Raw genomic sequence first — 19,491 nt, forward strand, 5'->3', positions numbered from 1 at the left:
ATTTGACATTGACATCTCCTGTGCAAGGATGTTCAAGCTCTTAAAGTATGGCTGAGAAAGTTAAAGGGGTTGTTGATCGGAGGGAAAGTGAAGTTGGCACAGCAAATAGAAAACCATGATGCAAAGTGAAAAGCAGACGTCACAAAGCATGGAAGATTCTAATATCAAATTTGACATTGCTCTGGAATGCAAGGTACCCATCCTGAAACAATTCGACATAAGCATTTCCTCTGGCAAGATGTCTATCCCAGTATTGAAGAAGTTCTGCTAATATGGTTCAAAACAATTGGAGCTGACATCTCTGGTCCAATCTTCTGGTAAAGGACAAAGACGCTGGGTCACAAGGAGCTCACAGCGACAGGCAATTAGACCATTTCAAGGACAAAGTACAGTCGTGGTTTCTGCATGCTCATGAGAGGATTTGGCAGTTTCAGCAGTGACAGATGATAGACTGCAAAATGGTCTTGATCGCATCCCAAATAATGCTACCATTGCTGCATGCAACTTACAAATTTGGATAACTCCCAGCATTTTTACAGCATCAGAAAAATGGACAAAATACATCAATGGAAGAAAAAGGAAGGTTATCATTACAGACAACTATCAGGTGCACCTCGATGTTACTAGCCTCAAGAGGCTCCAAACATCACAGCCAATAGATCAAAGAATTAGTCTTTCAGGTTCTGAATATTACTGATCGTAATTGGTTTCTTATGTTACTGAAGCTATCGAATGGAGTACAACCCAACCACTATAGTCGAGGCAAAGAAATCATGCAAAATGATGATATAATTGCCAATTGTCACCATGACTTTGGGTTCAAACAGATTACGGTTATGCAAGAACCTGAGAACAATGAGAAGCAAGGTGAGACCAATCAATTCAACAAGCTTGGTTTTATATGTCCATCGGAGTCTGGCATGAAAATGCCCACAGTTAGAACAATGGAAACGTATGCCATGGAGGCAGACACTATACATGGCACAACAGAACCGACAGATGATGCAATCGCAAATGCAATAACCTGAGGAGGACAATGAACCTGAAATGTCCACCTGCTCACCCATCTGTTTTCAAGTTGAAGCCACGAAAGCAGTGCAGATATTCTAGGATCATGCAGTGCAGTACGCACAGAAAACGTGTCTGACTGCACTGTTCATATGGAGGTCTGTACTGTACTCATCCGAAGACAGCACACTAAGTAGAAGATGACTGAATTTTTTCAGAGCTAATTCCTAACATTTTTCAATTGCTTTTACTGTACAAGATCAGGCCAATTGAACTAATTGAAAAATGAAGCTTTTTTGCACATTCCCTGCTTCTGTATATTTCCATTTTGGATTTTTCTTTGATATAGTAGTTGTCAGCAAATTAGATTATAATGGAGTCTCAACTACTCTCACCTCTACTCAACACACGTTTGTGAATGGATTTCCAGTGTAATGACGATGTGATTTTATTGTGCAGTTTAATACTTGGGACTCTACCCTTACAACAACTACTGTAAAACCAGAAGATACTGAATCATGGTATTGTTCAACTTGACCGGTCTGCTAACGTCTCCCAACATCCACAAAATGTGTCCACAGCATAACATTTAGGACTGAAATGAAGATACAAGCTCAGATAACAGCATAAACCTACATGAGATAAAATATTGTTTTCTAATTTTGAATCAATTTTCTTTTCCTTTCCTAGTTTGGGAAGACTTGAAGAGAAAACCTCTGAAAACAATACCAACGCACTATTTCAAGATCCCCAAGTAAATCATGGAGCAAGTTAGTTGAGTTGTCCTCTGAATATTTGTCAGTACCGTCGCTCATTACCCCAACTTTTTGTCAGCCTTGCAGAGTTGTTGCAGTGCACCAGTGATGAACTGCAACACTGTTTGCTTCTCATTACACATTATGCTAGTGTATTCAATTTTTTCACTTTTTTTTACATTCACAGTGGCATTTATGGTAAAATTACCAATTGCACATCATTGCCAAATAGGAAATTCTCCATGTTACCATCATTTTGATTGTGTTATTTAAAAATGTTGCTTTTTGGCCGGCTCTTTTTAACCCAGGAACCACAAGCAAGCAGCACCTGCTCAGCGACGCCCAGTTTAGGTTCTGCCAGAGCCACTCAGCTCCTGACCTCAAAACAGCTTTGGTTCAAACATGGACAAAAGAGCTAATTCCAGAGGGGAGATGAGAGTGACAACCCTTTACAACAAGGCTGCATTTGACCAAGTGGGGCATCAAAGAGCCCTAGCAAAACTGGAATCAATGGATATTGGGGGCAAACTCTCCAGAAGCTGGAGTCATACCAGACATATAGGAAAATAGTCATTAATGTTAGAGGTCAGTCACGTCAGTTCCAGGACATCTCTGCAGGAGTTGCTCAGGTTAGAGTCCTAAATCCAACCATCTTCAGCTGTTTCATTAATAACCTTCCCTCCATCATAAGGTCAGAAGTGGGCATGTTCGCTGACGACTACACAATGTTCAGCACCATTCACAACTTTTCAGATACTGAGGCAATCCACTTTCAAATGCAACAAGGTCTGGCCAATATTTAGGCTTGGGCTGACAAGTGACAAGTAACATTTGACAAATGTCACAAATGCCAGGCAATAAGAGACAATCTAACCACCATCCCATGACATTCAATGGTGTTACCATCACTGAATCCTCCACTGTCAATACCCTCAGGTTTATCATTGACCAGAAATTCAACTGGACTCACCACATAACTAGTGGCAATAGAACAGATCAGAGGCTAGGAATACTGCAGTGAATAACTCTCTGCCTCACTCCCCAAAGCATGTCCACCATCTACAAGCCACAAGTCAGAATGTAACGAAATACTCCTCACTTATGTGGATGAGTACAGCTGCAACAACACTCAAGAAGCTTGACACCATCCAGGACAAAGCAATCTGCCAGACTGGCACTGCATTCACAAGCATCAACTCCCTCCACCACTAATACTCAGTAGCAATAGTATGTACTATCTACAAGATCCTCACACAACACATTCCAAATCCATGACCACTTCTACCCAGAAGGAAAAGGGCAGCAGGGACATAGGAACTCCGATCAGATAAGAACTTACAGTTAAAGGGGTGCTGGAGGCACGTTCCCCTCAAAGCTACCCACTATCCTGACTTGGAAATATTTCACCATTCCTTCACTGTTGCTGGGTCAAAGTCCTGGAATTCCCCCCCTAATGACATAATTGGTCAACCCACAGCAGGTGGGCTGCAGCGGTGTAAGGCGACAGCTCACCACCATATTCTCAAGGGCAACTCAGGATAGGCGATAAATGCTGGCCCAGTCAGTGACACCCACATCTGCAAACAAAAACCACGGTGGTTGCAAATGACAGACCAAAGAGAAATAACAGGTTGACAATGCAATTGCAATGTAAGTAATAATTCATTTTGCTCTATGGCACTGCCCAGGAAACTGAACACTCCTCCCAAGTTTTACCTGCATTTCATCCAATTCCATTGCCTGCTTTTCACTTGTTGCAATGTTAACCTCTCCAAACTGGAGAGATGAAACACAATTTAGGGTGGTGGTTTACTGCATGTAGCATATCCACCTGTAAGTGAGACCTGTTTACTTCTTTTTCATTGTCTACTTGAACACATTCTTCCATCACCAACTACGGCTTCTGAGACTTCTAATACTTCTCCAACTAAGCTCAATATAAGCTTCAACAAAACGTCTTTCTCTTTAGCACTCTACCATCCACTGTCTGAAAAATTACCTTCAGTAACTTCAAATATGGGACAGTGGTGATGGGGACTGGAGGGATCCTGGACAAAAGAATGGAGGAGACATTTGGCTGTGCATCTTCTGTCAGAAAATAACCTTGAAAGGATCTGCATGCTTTCTCTCTCTTTTCCAGACAGTTGGGGACTACACTGCAATTCAAACAAGTCTTCCATTTCTTTAAACTTCTTTACTTTCCCTTTTCTTTTATTTGTCTCATTCAGCTGATCATGCACATTGGTAAACTGGAATCTGCCTCTCCAATAAATGGTGGACAGGTAGATCAATTTAGTAACTTCTCTCCTTTTTTTCCATCACTTCCTCTTGCCCCACCTTCCACTTCCATCCTATAAAAATGACTTGCTTACAATGAAATTGCAATGATTCAAGCTCAGATGTCATGAGATTGCAGTTATATTGACGGTTTCAACTATTTCCATAGTAAATCTCAGAGAATGAGATTAGTGAGAAGCCAAACATATGTATTGGTTACTGTGGGTTAGCTGAACTTGTCAATGACCAATTAGAATAGAGTTACACCATACAACCTGAAAATCACAGCTATGATTGAGATCTCACAATGAAAGGATATGTGAAACCAGTTAGCATGGCTAAACCCAAGAGAAACTTAGAAGTGGTGCCAGTGATTCAGCAAGCTGGAGACACAAATGGTAGTCAAAGGTTACTGCTTCCTGTTCCGTCAAAATTCAAGAACCCACTGTACTTTGAGAGTATGGAGATACTACAGAACGATCAGCTTCTGTCAGTAGTGGGTTTCAAGTTGCTAATCAACCCTAATGCATTAGCTAAAACTTTGCTTTTTTTAACTTGATAGATTTTATCTATTTTCCTCTCACATGCTTGAAAAATGCTGGTGATCATGATGGCAGATTTTTTTTCACTTTGCACTACGGTCACCAGCATTTTTAAAGCATGTGGGAGGAAAGTAGACAAAATCTATCAAGTCAGAAAAAGGCAAGTTGCTATAATTAGATACAACTTCCCACAAACATCACTGACCTGAAGATCATGAATCAGTTGTTCTTATCTCCTAACACCACAGCCAAGTTCCAGCTAATGGATCAGGGTTGATTAGCAATTTGAAAACCCAGTATTGACAGCAGCTAATCCATCCAGTACCATTTATAAGAAGTTGGATGTAGCAACTGATTTCACGAGATGCCAACAAGAAAGGAATGAAAGATAGTGAGGAGAAGTTATGTTATCAACTCCTTCTACCACAATGGAGTAAAACAGGTTTCAACTGCACACACGATGACAAAAATAAAGAGGCATCAGGTAAGGCCAAACAAGCTGATGACCAGGCATTTTTCACACAATTATGGGATGCCCACATAGAAATTCCTGCAAAGACAACCATGGAAACGCAAGTAGAGCGGACAATGCTGTACACTGCACAACAACAACAAAATGCCACCATACAGCAGTATGTTCTTCAATCAAGGAGTCTGAAGACCCTGAGGAGTCCAAGAAAGATCCACACACACACTCACCTGCTTCTTCAACCAATGACATTGTTGTCCTGTTATCCCCTCAGTCGAAGCAAAACATTCAGACACAGTATGTCTTTACCTCCTCCATCTTTATTCTGGGCCCTGGAAGGAGAGAGAATGATCGCCCATGTGCACAGAGACATGAGTTCTCGGTCTTCTCTGGATTAGCAGTTTCTTAATGAATTATATAGTCATTTTACAGGGAGGAGCATCCAGATAAGGCAACATGCATATTGATTGGATGACCATGACAATGAGTGAGCATCAACGGTAAAGATTAAGCCATCTGTTGTGACAAAATGGATGTTCTTAACTTTAACTGGCTTCACATAATACTTTTCACCTTGTTAATTGATCTCACAAACTGAATGCTTCCAATATTGTTAAATGGCTCTACATAACGAATGCTTTTCCACCTTGTTAATGCATTACCCCACCTCCAGCACTTCATTGTTAACTGCAAGTTCTTATCTGATCTGAGTCATGCTCAGCTGAACTTCTTGTTTCACAAAACTCAGAACTTAATACTTTCCCTACTGCTCCTACCCAATACACATTCTCAACATGAAGGCCATAAAGATGCTAGGGATTTTGCATTACAGCATAAAGACAATGAAAACACATTGCTTTCATTGGCAACATGGTGCATATCTCAAAACAGTACACTAACAGAAATAATCGATTTTCTTAAACATTGTTTGCATTTTTAGGCATTTCAGCTTACAGAGACATGCATTCTTATAGTAACCAGTTCACTTCATCTATTATGAAGTTCTATTTGACTCAAAATGAGAAGCAGTAATACTGCAAGCCGTTTTGAGTTTTAACTGCATATTTCATACTTCAGTTTTCGAGATGGTGAAGGATCAGAAACATCGACACAGCTTTCCTTTGAAAAGTCATTGAGCTATCATGTAAATTGTTGCCATCTTTTACTCTGGATAGTGCTAAATCAACAAATCTATACATGCTCATCATCAATAAAAATTTGAAGAGGCTTCCATCCCAGCATTAACACTGGATACAGATTTCATAAAAGGCAACTTTGAAGGATTGAAAAGCAAAGAATAGAAATCTAAGAACTGAAAATACTGGATACACTATATAGATTAAACAGCCATCTTGGAAAGCAAAACAGAGGTAACATTTTAGATCGGTATTCTAAGACATGCTACATCTCTTGATACTTCCAATTCTGATCATTAACTGGAAATATTGTCACTCCACAGATGCTGACTGACTTGAGTATTTTCAACATTCTAAGTCATTTTTGAAAAGAAGTAGGTCACTTGACAACTTATCCCTCACCTCTATTATAACTATACATACATTAACAACAATTTCCAAGCATCCAGACACTAATCAGAGTAACCCCCCCCAAGGTGTTTCACCATTCCCTTTAGATGCCTTTTATTTGATGGTCAATAAAGATAAATGGTGAAAATATACATCCAACTCTGACCACAAACATATTACCTATTACAATCAATACAATACAACATCTGTACAACTATCCCTCCAGCACAGCTTTTGTTTACTTTACAACTCGCTACATTCAAATTGTTGAATGGCAATTTTCCTAATCCAATAAATTACACATTTTAATTTTGCAAAAACTTGCAATATATTTGATATTGTTTTCAGTCATAGAGCTGTACAGCATGGAAACAGACTATTTGTCCAACTCATCCAGGCCGACAATACATCCTAAATTAATCTCGTCCCATTTACCATCACTTGACGCATATCACTCTAAACCCTTCCTATTCATATACCCATCTAGGTGCCTTGTAAATGTTGTAAGCTCACCAGCCTCCACCACATCCTCTGGCAGCTCATTCTGAAAACACACCACCTTCTGCATGAAACAATTCCTTCTAAATCTTGCCCATCTCACCTTAAAGCAATGCCTTCTAGTTTTGGACTCCCCACCTCAAGTAACATAACTTGTCCATTCACCCTATCCATGTCCCTCATGATTTTATAAACCTCTATTAAAGGTCACCTCTCAGCCTCCAAAGCTCCAGGGGGAAAAAAAACTACTCCATTCAGCCCCTCCCTATAGCTCAATCCCTTCAACCCTAGCAACACCCTTGTCACTTGTTTCTGAACTCTTTCAAGTTTCACAACATTCTTCCTTTAGCAGGGAAACCAGAATTGTTTCTTGGAATTTTACAAGCTTATATGTTACTGCATCGCATACATTCGATTGTTGTCCCATTCCCGCCTCAGCTGAAGCAAAATGCTAGGAGACACAGTAGTTTTATCTCCATTTTTATTCTGGGCCATGGAGGGAGTCAGAACGATCGCCCATGTGCACAGAGACATGAGTTCATGATCTTCTCCCTTGCACAGCATTTCTTAATGAATTACATAGTCATTTTATAGGGAGGAGCATCTAGATAAGGCCACATACATATTAATTGGATGACTGTTACAATCAGCGAGCATAAACAGTAAAGATTAAGCTATCTGCTGTTACACAATGAATATTCTTACCTTGTTAACTGGCTTTACATGATGAATGCTTCTTCATCTTGTTAACCCACTACCCTTGCCTCCAGCACTTCATTGTTCACTGCAAGTTCTTATCTGATCCGAGTCATGTTAGTTGAACCTTTTGTTTCACAAAACTCAAAACTTAACTCTTTCCCTACCTGCTCATATCCTATACACATTCTCACAATCAGTGTTCTAAATCACCAAGAACCTGTAATCTGTCTTTACATCAGGGCAGTTTAATCCAATTTGTTTCAAGGCTTTGAAACAAGTATACAGATAAAGGTAACAATGGACTTTTTAAAAAAAACTTTTCTTCCTTCTGCCCTTCTGCCCCCAGTGCTGTCTGTGCATACCTGGGAAATGGCTTATGAATAGTCAAATGCCAAATGTAAACCACAGTAGAATTTCCTTTTGAAATTTCAGTATTCCACTTACAAATCAAACCTTGAGGACAAACGGAAAATTCTCAGAATAAGTCAAGCAACTTAACTACAAACTTACAAAAATATACATACACACAAAGAAACTGAGGAGCTTACAGACATCGTATGGAAACTCATTTCACAAAACGATCTTGCATGTCTGAGCTTGCAGCCATATTGTGATAGCCAACATAGAAAAATTGAATAAGGCTGCTTCAAAAGGAAATTGAATGGGCAAGTGAAGTAAACATGCAGTGCTACAGGAGAAGAGTGGTGAAATGAGACTGACTGGATTCCTCAACAGCGATCTAACATGGATTTGATGGGGCAAATAGCACGTCTAGTTGGGGTGAATAGCACTTTGCATTAAAATAAGTAATTTACAATGCAAATTCAGATGCAAAATATAACAAAATATTGTGATAGCAATGTTATAGATAGCAGGTGTAGGTCTTTTGCAAGAACCTTTACTATGCTAGCAATTTATCTAAGGCATGGCTTCATGGCAAAAGATCAATCAGATTTTTCCACAAGCAAGATATTGATGAAATTGAGAGATGCTTTAGAAACTCACGCTACTAACTCTAAATATGGTTAGGGACAACAAATGTTGGCAGAAAACTTCAAATGGGAAATATTGAAATGGAAATTTAAAAGGATAACCACTGACAGAAAAATTGAAAATTCTTGTTGATAATAAGGTTCATAGACAAAAACTGCACATTGTTTCCAAGGCTTTTCCAAAAAGTTGAAGACATGTCTGCTGATTACACCTTTTGTGTTTTATGCACAAGACTTTCCACAGCTCCCTCTGCGCTGCGCTATCTTGGAGTCTCTCTCAACTTTAATAATAGTTTACTTTTTGAATCTTCCTACCAAAGTGCACAACCTTAAACTTTCCTACAGTGAGTTCTATCTACCATGATTTTGCTCTCTCACTCAAACGACCAAAGTCTCTTTGCAGATTCCTTACAGACTCATCAGAAAAAGTTCTCCCACTGATTTTTGTTTCATCAGCAAATTTAGATATCTTACACTCTGACCCCTCAAGTCGTTACTGTAGATAGTAAATATTTGATGTCCTTGAACTGATCCTCATAATAGTCCACTAGTTACATCTTTCCAACCTGAAGACGACCCATTAATCCAAATACTCTGACAGCTACGTGTAAACCAATCCACACTGACATTAATACAGTACACTAAATCCAGTGCCATAAGCTCCTAACTGGTGCAATACCTTTTATGTAATACCTTATCAAACGCCTTCTGGAAATCCAAATGTACATCTACTGGCTTCCCTTCATTGAATGACTTTTACATCCTTAAAAAAACTTGAGCATATTTGTCACATGATTTCCCTTTTATAAAACCATGCCGACTCAGTTTAATTGTGTTAAGTTTTTTAAATTGTCCTTTTCATCCTCAATAACGGGCTCAAGGATTTTCCCAATGACAGATGTTAGCCAATTTCCTGTTTTCTATCACTCATCCTGCTCAAACAGATGCATCATATTAGTGGTTTTCCAAACTGCTGAAAACCCTGAAGAATCTCGTGAGTTCTGGAATATTGGACAATGCCTTCATTAATTCTGCAGCCATGTCCTTTAAAACATTTGGATGCAAGCATCAAGTAAAGATGACGAGTCTGCTTTCAGTCTCATAATTTGCTAAATACTTTGTCCCTTGTGATCGAGACAGTAATAAAATCCTTCCCTTCCATTTGAACAATGCTCACATGTTTTCTTTAGAATGTTTATAGTGTTCTCCACCATGATAAAACATAGGTTTAAATTATCTGTGTACTACCATTTCCCTTTTCCTATTTGCAATTTTCCAGTTGCTCCAGAAGGACTTTAACATTTCTTTTTTTACATATATTCTTTTTGTTTTTATTTTTCTTGCCAATTTACTTTCATAATCAAATTTCTCCTTCCATTATTTTTAAATCACCTGCCAAAAATTCCCAATTTCCCACAAACATATTCCTTCTCATCAAGTCCTTCTTTTTGACGAGAATAAGTTTTTGAAGAACTTTATGAAATGGTATCACTGCTCATACAGTGATTTTCGCCATGGTCTATTTTTCCAGCCTGCCTTAGACAACCCTTTCTTCACAACACTGTGACTGCCCTTATTTAAATTGAGGACACTGGAGTGATACATGAATTCCTCTCCCTCAAACTGAATTTGAAATTCTACCATGTTGTGATTGCCGCCCCTTAGAAGATCCTTAGCTCCAAGATCCCCAATTAATTCTTGCTCATTACACACTAATTACTGGGCCTAAAATAGCCTGTTTATGGGTAAGTTCTCCAAAATACTGTTCCATGAAACTATCCCCATTACACTCTAAAATGTATCTTTTACATTAACCTTGCCAACCAGATTTATCCTGTTGATAGGCAGATTAAAATCTCCCATGACAATTGTAGTACCCTCCTTATGCATATCCATTACAATTTCAAAAGAATATTCAGCAGAACAGCCACTGAAAAGTGATCAGCCAATGAAATAGCAGACTTGAGGAATGTGTTTTTGTGCGTTTGATTATAGATTCTTAGAAATCTATGCACTGGTTACTAGTCAGGGTTAGTTGTAGTATATACAGTGCAAAACAAGCCCGTATGAAAAAAGATCCAGGAAATTGATATACAGTGACAAGTGAAAATTCTGTGCACAAGCTGTTAATTGCTTTCAATGTTGTAAATGCTTCCTGAGCTTGTACATTATCATTGCAAAAATCATAATGAACTAATTTGTATTCAGTAAGCAAAGGTTATCGCCCATGCTATGTTTTCATATTCCTGAAAGTGAAAACAGTATCTTATTTTCATAGCAGTTTCTTCACAATGCACTCTTCACGACTCACATAGTAGTGTAAGTCAGGCGCTAAACAATAGCATCCCTTTATGTCTCTTGTTTCTTCAGGCTCTCAAAAAACAAATGGTTAAGTAAAAAAAAAATTGGTGAGGCAAGCAAGGCCTGATTCAAAACAGTGAGTACCTTATTTTGCAGGAAGTTGAGCAGAGTATGTCACGATCACAATAACAGTGCAAATCATACACATGGTCTTAGTGAAATTATACTGAACAAAGGAAACTTCACACTTTCCCACATAATTGGGTCATCTTAAACACGAGGTCATCCAACTACTTCTCAGGACATCTAATATCTTTCCTTCTTACCGCTTGAAAGATTTAACTGCACTCCCAGCTTTCCTGTTTCAAAAAGCCACACTCCCTTGGCTCCACTTCTGAATGCCCTTATCAGACAGGTAAAAACCATACCAATTTCCATAATGAATCTGAGTTGTTTCAAATTACTTAGCCAGCTGACAGTCTTTTTTTAGTAATTTCTAGGAAAATCATTTACCATTTAGTAGACTAGTCAGGTTTGTATATTTGCATTAAAAGAACTTAATTGACTTATTTCCTATCTATCCTGCAGCAATTAGAAGCCCCAAAAAATGTCATTCCACAAAAGGAAAAAATACTCCGCAACCTTTGGATGGCAACTAATGGTCAGTTTTATTAATTGACCAATATGTGATAATATCATCGTTGAAACAAATATCAAAGTAGATTGTGCTGAGAAAGTCAGTTCCCACAACACAGTGATTTTTTACAAATAAAAGAATATTAAGAAAAATGTTGCTAAATTAAAAGCTTAACATTCCTCTAATTTTCATTTCAGTGTATGATATCCTCAAGTTAGAGTTTATTTGCATGACTACATTCGACTTTGCTGGAGAGGTTTTGCAAAAGATGATTGCCAATTACTCCAATACAGGAGCAGGAATTACCACAGGAACTCCAATAATATAAATCTCTGAAGCCAACAGAAACTCAAAGATTATCCCTGTCTCAAAAATCGATGTCCCAAATACCATAGACAACCACTGGACTGCTTCTATCAAGACTCTCTGCCATAAAACTGGAGCAGCACACAGATTTGTAGTACAGAATTGGTAATTTGTAAAATTATACAGTTATGAATGGATACACACAGCAGATGGCCGGTCATGTTAATGTTGTTTACAACAGTAGCTTCAACTCCACCGCTTCAAATCCAAACGTATTAACAAGGAACAAGAGTTGGCTACACAGCACAAATCAATAAGATCATGGCTGATCTGATTTTGACCTCAACACCACATTCCTTCATTTCCCCATACCTTGGTAAACACAAGGTACCTTTCATACCTTGGTAAACACTAATCTATGTCCCTCTGCCATAAAGAAATTTAAAGATTCTACCTTTGGAGGAAGGCAATTTCAAAGACACTCAGCCCTCAGAGAAAGAGAAGTTTCCTCATCTGTCTTAAATGGGTGATCTCTTATTTTTAAACTATGACCCCTAATTCAGCTTTCTTCCACAATAGGAAATATCTTTCCAACATCCATCCAGTTACATCCCCTCAGCATTTTAAATTTTTCAATTATCACTGACTTTTCTGAACTCCAGAAGACATAGGAAAGGCCAGACAGGTTGGGCCTAAGGACATCTGCACATCCCAGGTATTAGTCTAGTCAACCTTCTCTGAATCACTTCCAACACACTAACATCCTTAGGTATGTGACCAGTTCACCAGATGTGGTCTCACCAATGCCCTGTATAATTCATGCATCACCACCCCACCTTACTTTTGCATTCAATTCCCCTCACTATAAAGCATAACATTGTTTTAGCTTTCTAGATTACTTGCTGTACCTACATATTAACCCACTGTGATTCATGCACTAGGATACCGAGACTTCTCTGCATCTCAAGAGTTCTGCAATCTCTCACCGTATGCATTTTGTTTTATTCTTTCTACCAAAATGAACAATTTCACCCTTTCCCACACTGTACTCCATTTGCCAGATCTCTACTCACTCACACAACTGATCTATATCCCTTTATATGCTCATGTCCTCTACACAACTCACTTTCCGACCTATCTCTATGTCATCAGCAAATTTAGCTACTATGCCTTTACCATTTATTTATATGATTTGGATGAATGAATCAAAGAGTTGTGGCAAACCACTCATGACATCCTGCCAGCTTAAAAAAAGTTTATTCCAACTCTCTGCTTCCTGTCAGCCAGCCAATTGCCTATCCAAGCCAGTAAGTTAACCTCGACATACAAAGTTTTTGTTTTTATTTGCCCAATAACCTGTATGCGGCAGTTTATCAAATGCTTTCTGGGAACTTAAGTACCATTCTCCTTATAACAGATGTTAAGCGAAGTGGCCTGTAGTTTCTGATTTTTGACCTCTCTCCCTTTTTGAATAAAGGTGTTATGTCAGCCATTTTCCAACCGTCCCCAAATCGAATGAGTTTTGGACAATTAAAACTATGACATCAATTACTTCACTAGCAACCTCTTTTAACACCCTTGGTTGAAATCTATTAGGACTTGGGGCACTGTCAACTCTCAGTTCCAACAATTAATTCAGTACTACTTCCCCTCCAATTGTAATTTTCTTCCATTCTTCCATTTCTTTTAATTCCTAAATTACATCTATTTAGAGTCATAGAGGTGCACAGCACAGAAACAGACCCTTCGGTCCACATCACCCATGCCGACCAAATATTGTAATCTAATTTAGTCGCATTTGCCAGTACTTGGCCCCCATATCCCTCCAAACCCTTCCCATTCATATACCCATCCTGATGCCTTTGAAATGTTGCAATGAAATGAGATGAAAATGTTGCCCTTTAGGTCCCCTTTATAACTTTCTCCTCTTACCCTAAATCTGTGCCCTGTTATTCAGGACTTTCCCACCTCAGAGAAAAGACTTTGTCTACTTATCCTATCCATGCCCCTCATGATTTTATAAACCGCTACAAGGTCATCCCTCAGCCTCCGACGCTCAAGGGAAAACAACCCCAGCCCATTCAGTCTCTCCCTATCGCTCAACTCTTCAACCCTGGCAAAATCCTTGTAAATCTTTTCTGAATACTTCCAAGTTTTACAACATCTGTCCAATAGGAAGGAGACCAGAATTGCACGCAATATTTCAACAGTGGCCTAATAAACGTCGTGTACAGCCGCATGATGACCTCCCAATTCCTGTACTCAATATTCTGACCAATAAAGGAAAGCATACCAAATGCCTTCTTCACTATCTTATCTATCTTCGACTCTACTTTCAAGGAGCTGTGAACCTGCATTCCAAGGTCTCTTCGTTCAGCAACACTCCCTAGGACCTTACCAGTAAGTGGATAAGTCCTGCTGTGATTTGCTTTTCCAAAACGCAACACCTCGTATTTATCAAAATTAAACTCCATCTGCCACTCCTCAGTCCATTGGCCCATCTGATCAGGATCCCACTGTACCTTTGAGGTAACCTTCTTTGCTGCCCATTACACCTCCAAGTCACTAAACACAATCCTTATTGTCAAACAGCAAGAATAACTATCAAACATATGAATTCCATAAGTATGCCATTCAGCCCCTCAATCATGGCTGATCGGTTTGTGCTCCAAATTCCACGTATCATGTACAAGGTGTCTCTGTGGAGATTAGATTAGATCATTTACGTGTGGAAACAGGCCCTTCGGCCCAACAAGTCCACACCGACCTGCCGAAGCGCAACCCATCCATACCCCTATATTTACCCCTTACCTAACACTACGGGCAATTTAGCATGGCCAATTTACCTGACCCGCACATCTTTGGACTGTGGGAGGGAACCGGAGCACCCGGAGGAAACCCTCGCAGACACGGGGAGAACGTGCAAACTCCACACAGTCAGTCGCCTGAGTCGGGAATTGAAGCCGGGTCTCAGGCGCTGTGAGGCAGCAGTGCTAACCACTGTGCCGCCCACAGGTGCATAGCCTGAATTCCCACAGCAATCCACATAATTAGGACAGTATGTCAAAATGGCAGTTCACACCAAATGTGTAAAGATATGATCAAAATTTGTCAGAATAGGTAAAATCACTCTGTCATTTCAGAGAGGGGACCTTGTCAACTATGCATACAAAGTGAACTATAAAAGTGCATTCTCCTTCCAATATTTTGATTGTGAATATTCAATGACTGTTTCCTAAGGCAAAGAATTACAAAGTTGCATGATGCTCAGGGAAAAAAAGAATTTCCTTTATTTCTTTGAAAAAGCAATCCCTAATTTTAAACCAATGCACCCTCAACCTGTCTGGAGTCACCCAAAAGAGAAAACATCATTTCCACATCCATTCAGAATCTTATATAATTCAGTCACATCACTCATCACTCTCTAAACACCAGTGGAAACAAAACCCAGTCTGTCCAGCCTTTCCTCAGAAAACTGATTCCAGGTCTCAACGAACCTCCTCTGAATCACCTCTGATATATTTACATCCTTCCTTAAATAAGGAGACTAAACGGCACACAGCATTTGAATGTGGTGCCACCAATGCCCTACATAACTGAAGCATAGCATCTGAACTTTTATGTTCAATTCCTCTTATAGTAAAGGACAGCATTCCATTCACCTCCCTAAGGCCAATATAAGCTTCAAAGTCCAAAGAAAATAACTCTTGCAAAACACGTGTTCACCTATCAGCAAATGTTCACCTATGGTGTCTTTATTGGTAAATGTACAAAACACTATATCCTTTCAATTCTAAAACTAAACACTATTGAATTACCTTGGCAAGTTTGATTAAGTAGTACTTCTTTTCTGCATGTTCTAGTGTTACTAGTTTCATTAATCACTATGATAAAACGCTAAATGGAAGGACGGGAAACAAGTCTGGTGAGAAAAATCAGTTATATTTCATGACATACTTTGATTTGATTCCTAAGAAACAAAAATCACAGAGTCATAGAGATGTACAGCACGGAAACAGACCCCTCGGTCCAACTTGTTCATGCCAACCAGATAACCCAACCTAATCTAGTCCCACCTGCCAGCACCCGGCCCACATCCTTCCAAACCCTTCCTATTCATATATCCATCCAGATGCCTCTTAAATGGTGTAATTGTAGTAGCCTCCACCACTTCCTCTGGCAGCTTATTCCATGCACGTACCACCCTCTCCGTGAAAATTTTGCCCCTCAAGTCTCTTTTATATCTTTCCTCCCTCACCCTAAATCTATGACCTCTAGTTCTGGACTCCCCCAGCTGAGGGAAGAGACTTTGTTTATCCTATCCATGCACCTCATAATTTTATAAACCCCTATAAGGTTCCCCCTCAGCCTCTGATGCTCCAGGGAAAACAGCCCCAGCCTACACAACCTCTCCCTATAGCTCAAATACTCCAACCCTGGCAACATCCTTGTAAATCTTTTCAGAACACTTTGAAGTTTCACAACATTCTTCCGAGAAGGAGAAGACAAGAATTACACGCAATATTCTAAAAGTGGCCCTAACCAAACTCCTGTACAGTCCAAACTCCTGTACTCAATACTCTTGACCAATAAAGGAAAACAAATCAAATTTCTTCTTCATTGTCTTATCTACCTGCAACTCTACTTTCGAGGAGCTATGAACCTGCACTCCAAGGGGTCTCTACTCAGCAACACTTCCTAGGACCTTACCATTAAGTGTCTAGGTCCAATTAAGATTTGCTTTCCCAAAATGCAACATATGATCATTTTATATTCCTGAAATTGTTTGACTCAAAAGCACACTCAATCTGTCGCTCCTCCTACATGCACACACATTTAGGTTTATGGGATAAACTTGTTTTTTCAGAATTACATTTTATTTTGCTCAAAAATTGCATGAATCCTTGTGAAACTCAAACCATACAGAGGGTTTGTCAGTCTGACATAGCATTGGGACACAGACACACACCTATTGTTTAAAAAGCTGAGCTATCTCGAGAATATAATTTCAAAGTTCTGGGATTCACATACCCAAGAACAGAAACCAATATATCCTATTCTAAAAGATCGAAGTTTTAATCTAAGGTGTTGACTGTATCACATCTCCATGACACTGGACTCCTTTGGCTATAAATTTTGTGAGCATAATCTTAACCTCCACAACAACCCGATGAAGAAACAGCGCTCCAAAAGCTAGTGCGTCCAAATAAACCTGTTGGATTATAACCTGGTGTTGTCATTTTTAACTTTATCCACCCCAGTCCAACACTGGCATCTCAAAGTCATAAGATCAGATAGTGATGGGGACAGATCTCAAGCTCATCTGAACCAAGTCTTGATTGACTTTGTTTGTTTCAGATCTCCACCAATACTGAGCTCTTCAAACTTATTGTGATGACAATGATTGGATGGAGTGTAGATATAACTTAGACAGGACCTTGTCAAATAAATTAGACAGAATCGCGCCAAGTATTCAAATTGACTTCAAGGCCTGAATTATCCAATTAACTATCTGCCCATCAACATTTTAGATCAAATGATTTCTCTCAAACAAGCATGACCAGACAGGTAGGTTGATAACACAATGATTATAGGTTCCTAAAACACACACCATGCGCTGATAGCGATGAATCGTTTGCAAATATCTCCTTGAACACACATCCCTTACTCATTCTCAGTTATAACTAATCACAACAAACCACTTAAAATGGAACAAGTTTTGATTTGCCTACAACACCTTCTGAACGCAAGTTTGAAGGACTGCTCAGCAATTTAAATGAAATAATGCAATGCCAATTGATATAAACTCCAAGAATTTCAACGAAACACCCAATAAAACTACTCTGAAATCATACTTTTGTGTGTTTCGTGTGATGTCATACACTTGAGGTTATGCAAAGAGAAACCTCACCACAGGACACCAGAAAAGCCCTCTGGCCTTCGACCAGCCATTGTAACCCGACACTGAGTAATCTAGTCTTCATCTCCAGCCTTATGAGTAAACTCCCCCAAATTACTGGTGTAATTTGCAAATAGATCTTCCAATGGTGCAACCTCAAAGAGCAGGCATGCACACACACACACACACACACACACTGCAGAAAGCTGATGTTCCCCCCAGCCTGGACGGCTGCGAGCGCGATTTGCAGCAGCTTCTTTGTTGTTTGTTTTAAACCGAGTGTAAGAGACAGAGAGACTGTGTGTGTGTGTGTGTGTGTGTGTGTGTGTTTACACTCGGGGGGAGGGAGACAATGCCAAGTGTGCAAATGTGTCCTTCTACCAGCTTTCCCCCAACACACACACACAGAAACAACCACCTCAAGGTGAGGGAAAACTGTTCCAAAGACGGCCCTAGGCTGAAGGAAAGATGTTTTAAGGGGAAAGCAGCAGGGTCGACGCAAGTTGCTGGACATGTCTGTGTTGAATGTAGAGTGTGCACCAAGTGGGAGTGGGGGGGCTGGGAGTGGGGGGGCTGGGAGTGGGGGGGCTGGGAGTGGGGGGGCTGGGAGTGGGGGGCAGGGAGTGGGGGGGCTGGGAGTGGGGGGCAGGGAGTGGGAGTGGGGGGGCAGGGAGTGGGGGGTGGGGTATGGGGGAGAGGGAGTGGGGGGCTGGGCTATGGGGGAGGGGTGGGAAGGGAGAGGGGGAGGGGGAGGTTACTGAATGTGAATGGCGGCCGCCTCGCCGTCTCCCCTTCACCTCCCTCAACTCTTCCCTTTTGCTCGCATTGAGGCAACCCCCCCCCCCCCCCAACACACACAAGGCCCAAGGCGGTGTCCTCCCGCGGACTCACCGTCAGTGAGGGCCCCAGGATGACGGCCCGGATCAGGCCAGCGTGCCAGTCCCGCTCCCGGAGAGAGGCGGACGCAGACAGGCCGGGCCGAGCGGCCCCACTCGCCGAGTCCCCGAACAGGCACAGCAGCCGCTTCCCGATCAGCTCGGCCCCGGTCCCCGTCCCCGCCGCCGCCGCCGCCATGGAGAAGGGGCAAGGAAGAAAGAGGCTCAGAAAAAGGGAAGCCGGACGTTCGCTCCTTTCCTCACGGGCCAACGGTCAGTCTTCGAGAGAGAATCACAACGATTCCGCCATTACACTTTCTGCACCGCCACTGCAGCCGAACCCACTGAGCGCCACCGGAGCAGCGCCGCCGCCTGTCCGGAGGACCAGCACTGCAAGGTAGTTGCAGCGCCGCCGCCTGTCCGGAGGACCAGTACTGCCGCCACTTACAGGCAGTGACAGCGCCGCCGCCTGTCCGGAGGACCAGCACTGCAACCCCGTATAGGTAGTGATAGCGCCGCCGCCTTTCGGAGGACCAGCACTGCCGCCATTTACAGGTAGTGACAGCGCCGCCGCCTGTCCGGAGGACCTAAACTGCAATCCCCGAGGGGCAGTGACAGCGCCGCCGCCTGTCCGGAGGACCTAAACTGCAATCCCCGCGAGGCAGTGAGAGCGCCGCCGCCTGTCCGGAGGACCTAAACTGCAGTCC

The 19,491-nt window shown here is 41.1% G+C and overlaps 1 protein-coding gene across 1 annotated transcript in view; it reads right to left on the reverse strand.

The window, feature by feature from the left end:
* The window catches only part of LOC132823316 (lysine-specific demethylase 3B-like), a 132,011-nt gene extending 112,865 nt beyond the window's left edge, over window positions 1-19,146 (reverse strand). Inside the window, exon 1 of the mRNA XM_060836998.1 lies at window positions 18,801-19,146. Coding sequence (XP_060692981.1) covers window positions 18,801-18,983 — 183 coding nt within the window. The 5' untranslated portion in view covers window positions 18,984-19,146. The remainder of the gene's footprint in view (window positions 1-18,800) is intronic.
* Between the last annotated feature and the right edge of the window lie 345 nt (window positions 19,147-19,491).

The sequence above is a fragment of the Hemiscyllium ocellatum genome, chromosome 16, assembly GCF_020745735.1.
Source record: "Hemiscyllium ocellatum isolate sHemOce1 chromosome 16, sHemOce1.pat.X.cur, whole genome shotgun sequence".
In the NCBI taxonomy this organism is placed as follows: Eukaryota; Metazoa; Chordata; class Chondrichthyes; order Orectolobiformes; family Hemiscylliidae; genus Hemiscyllium; species Hemiscyllium ocellatum.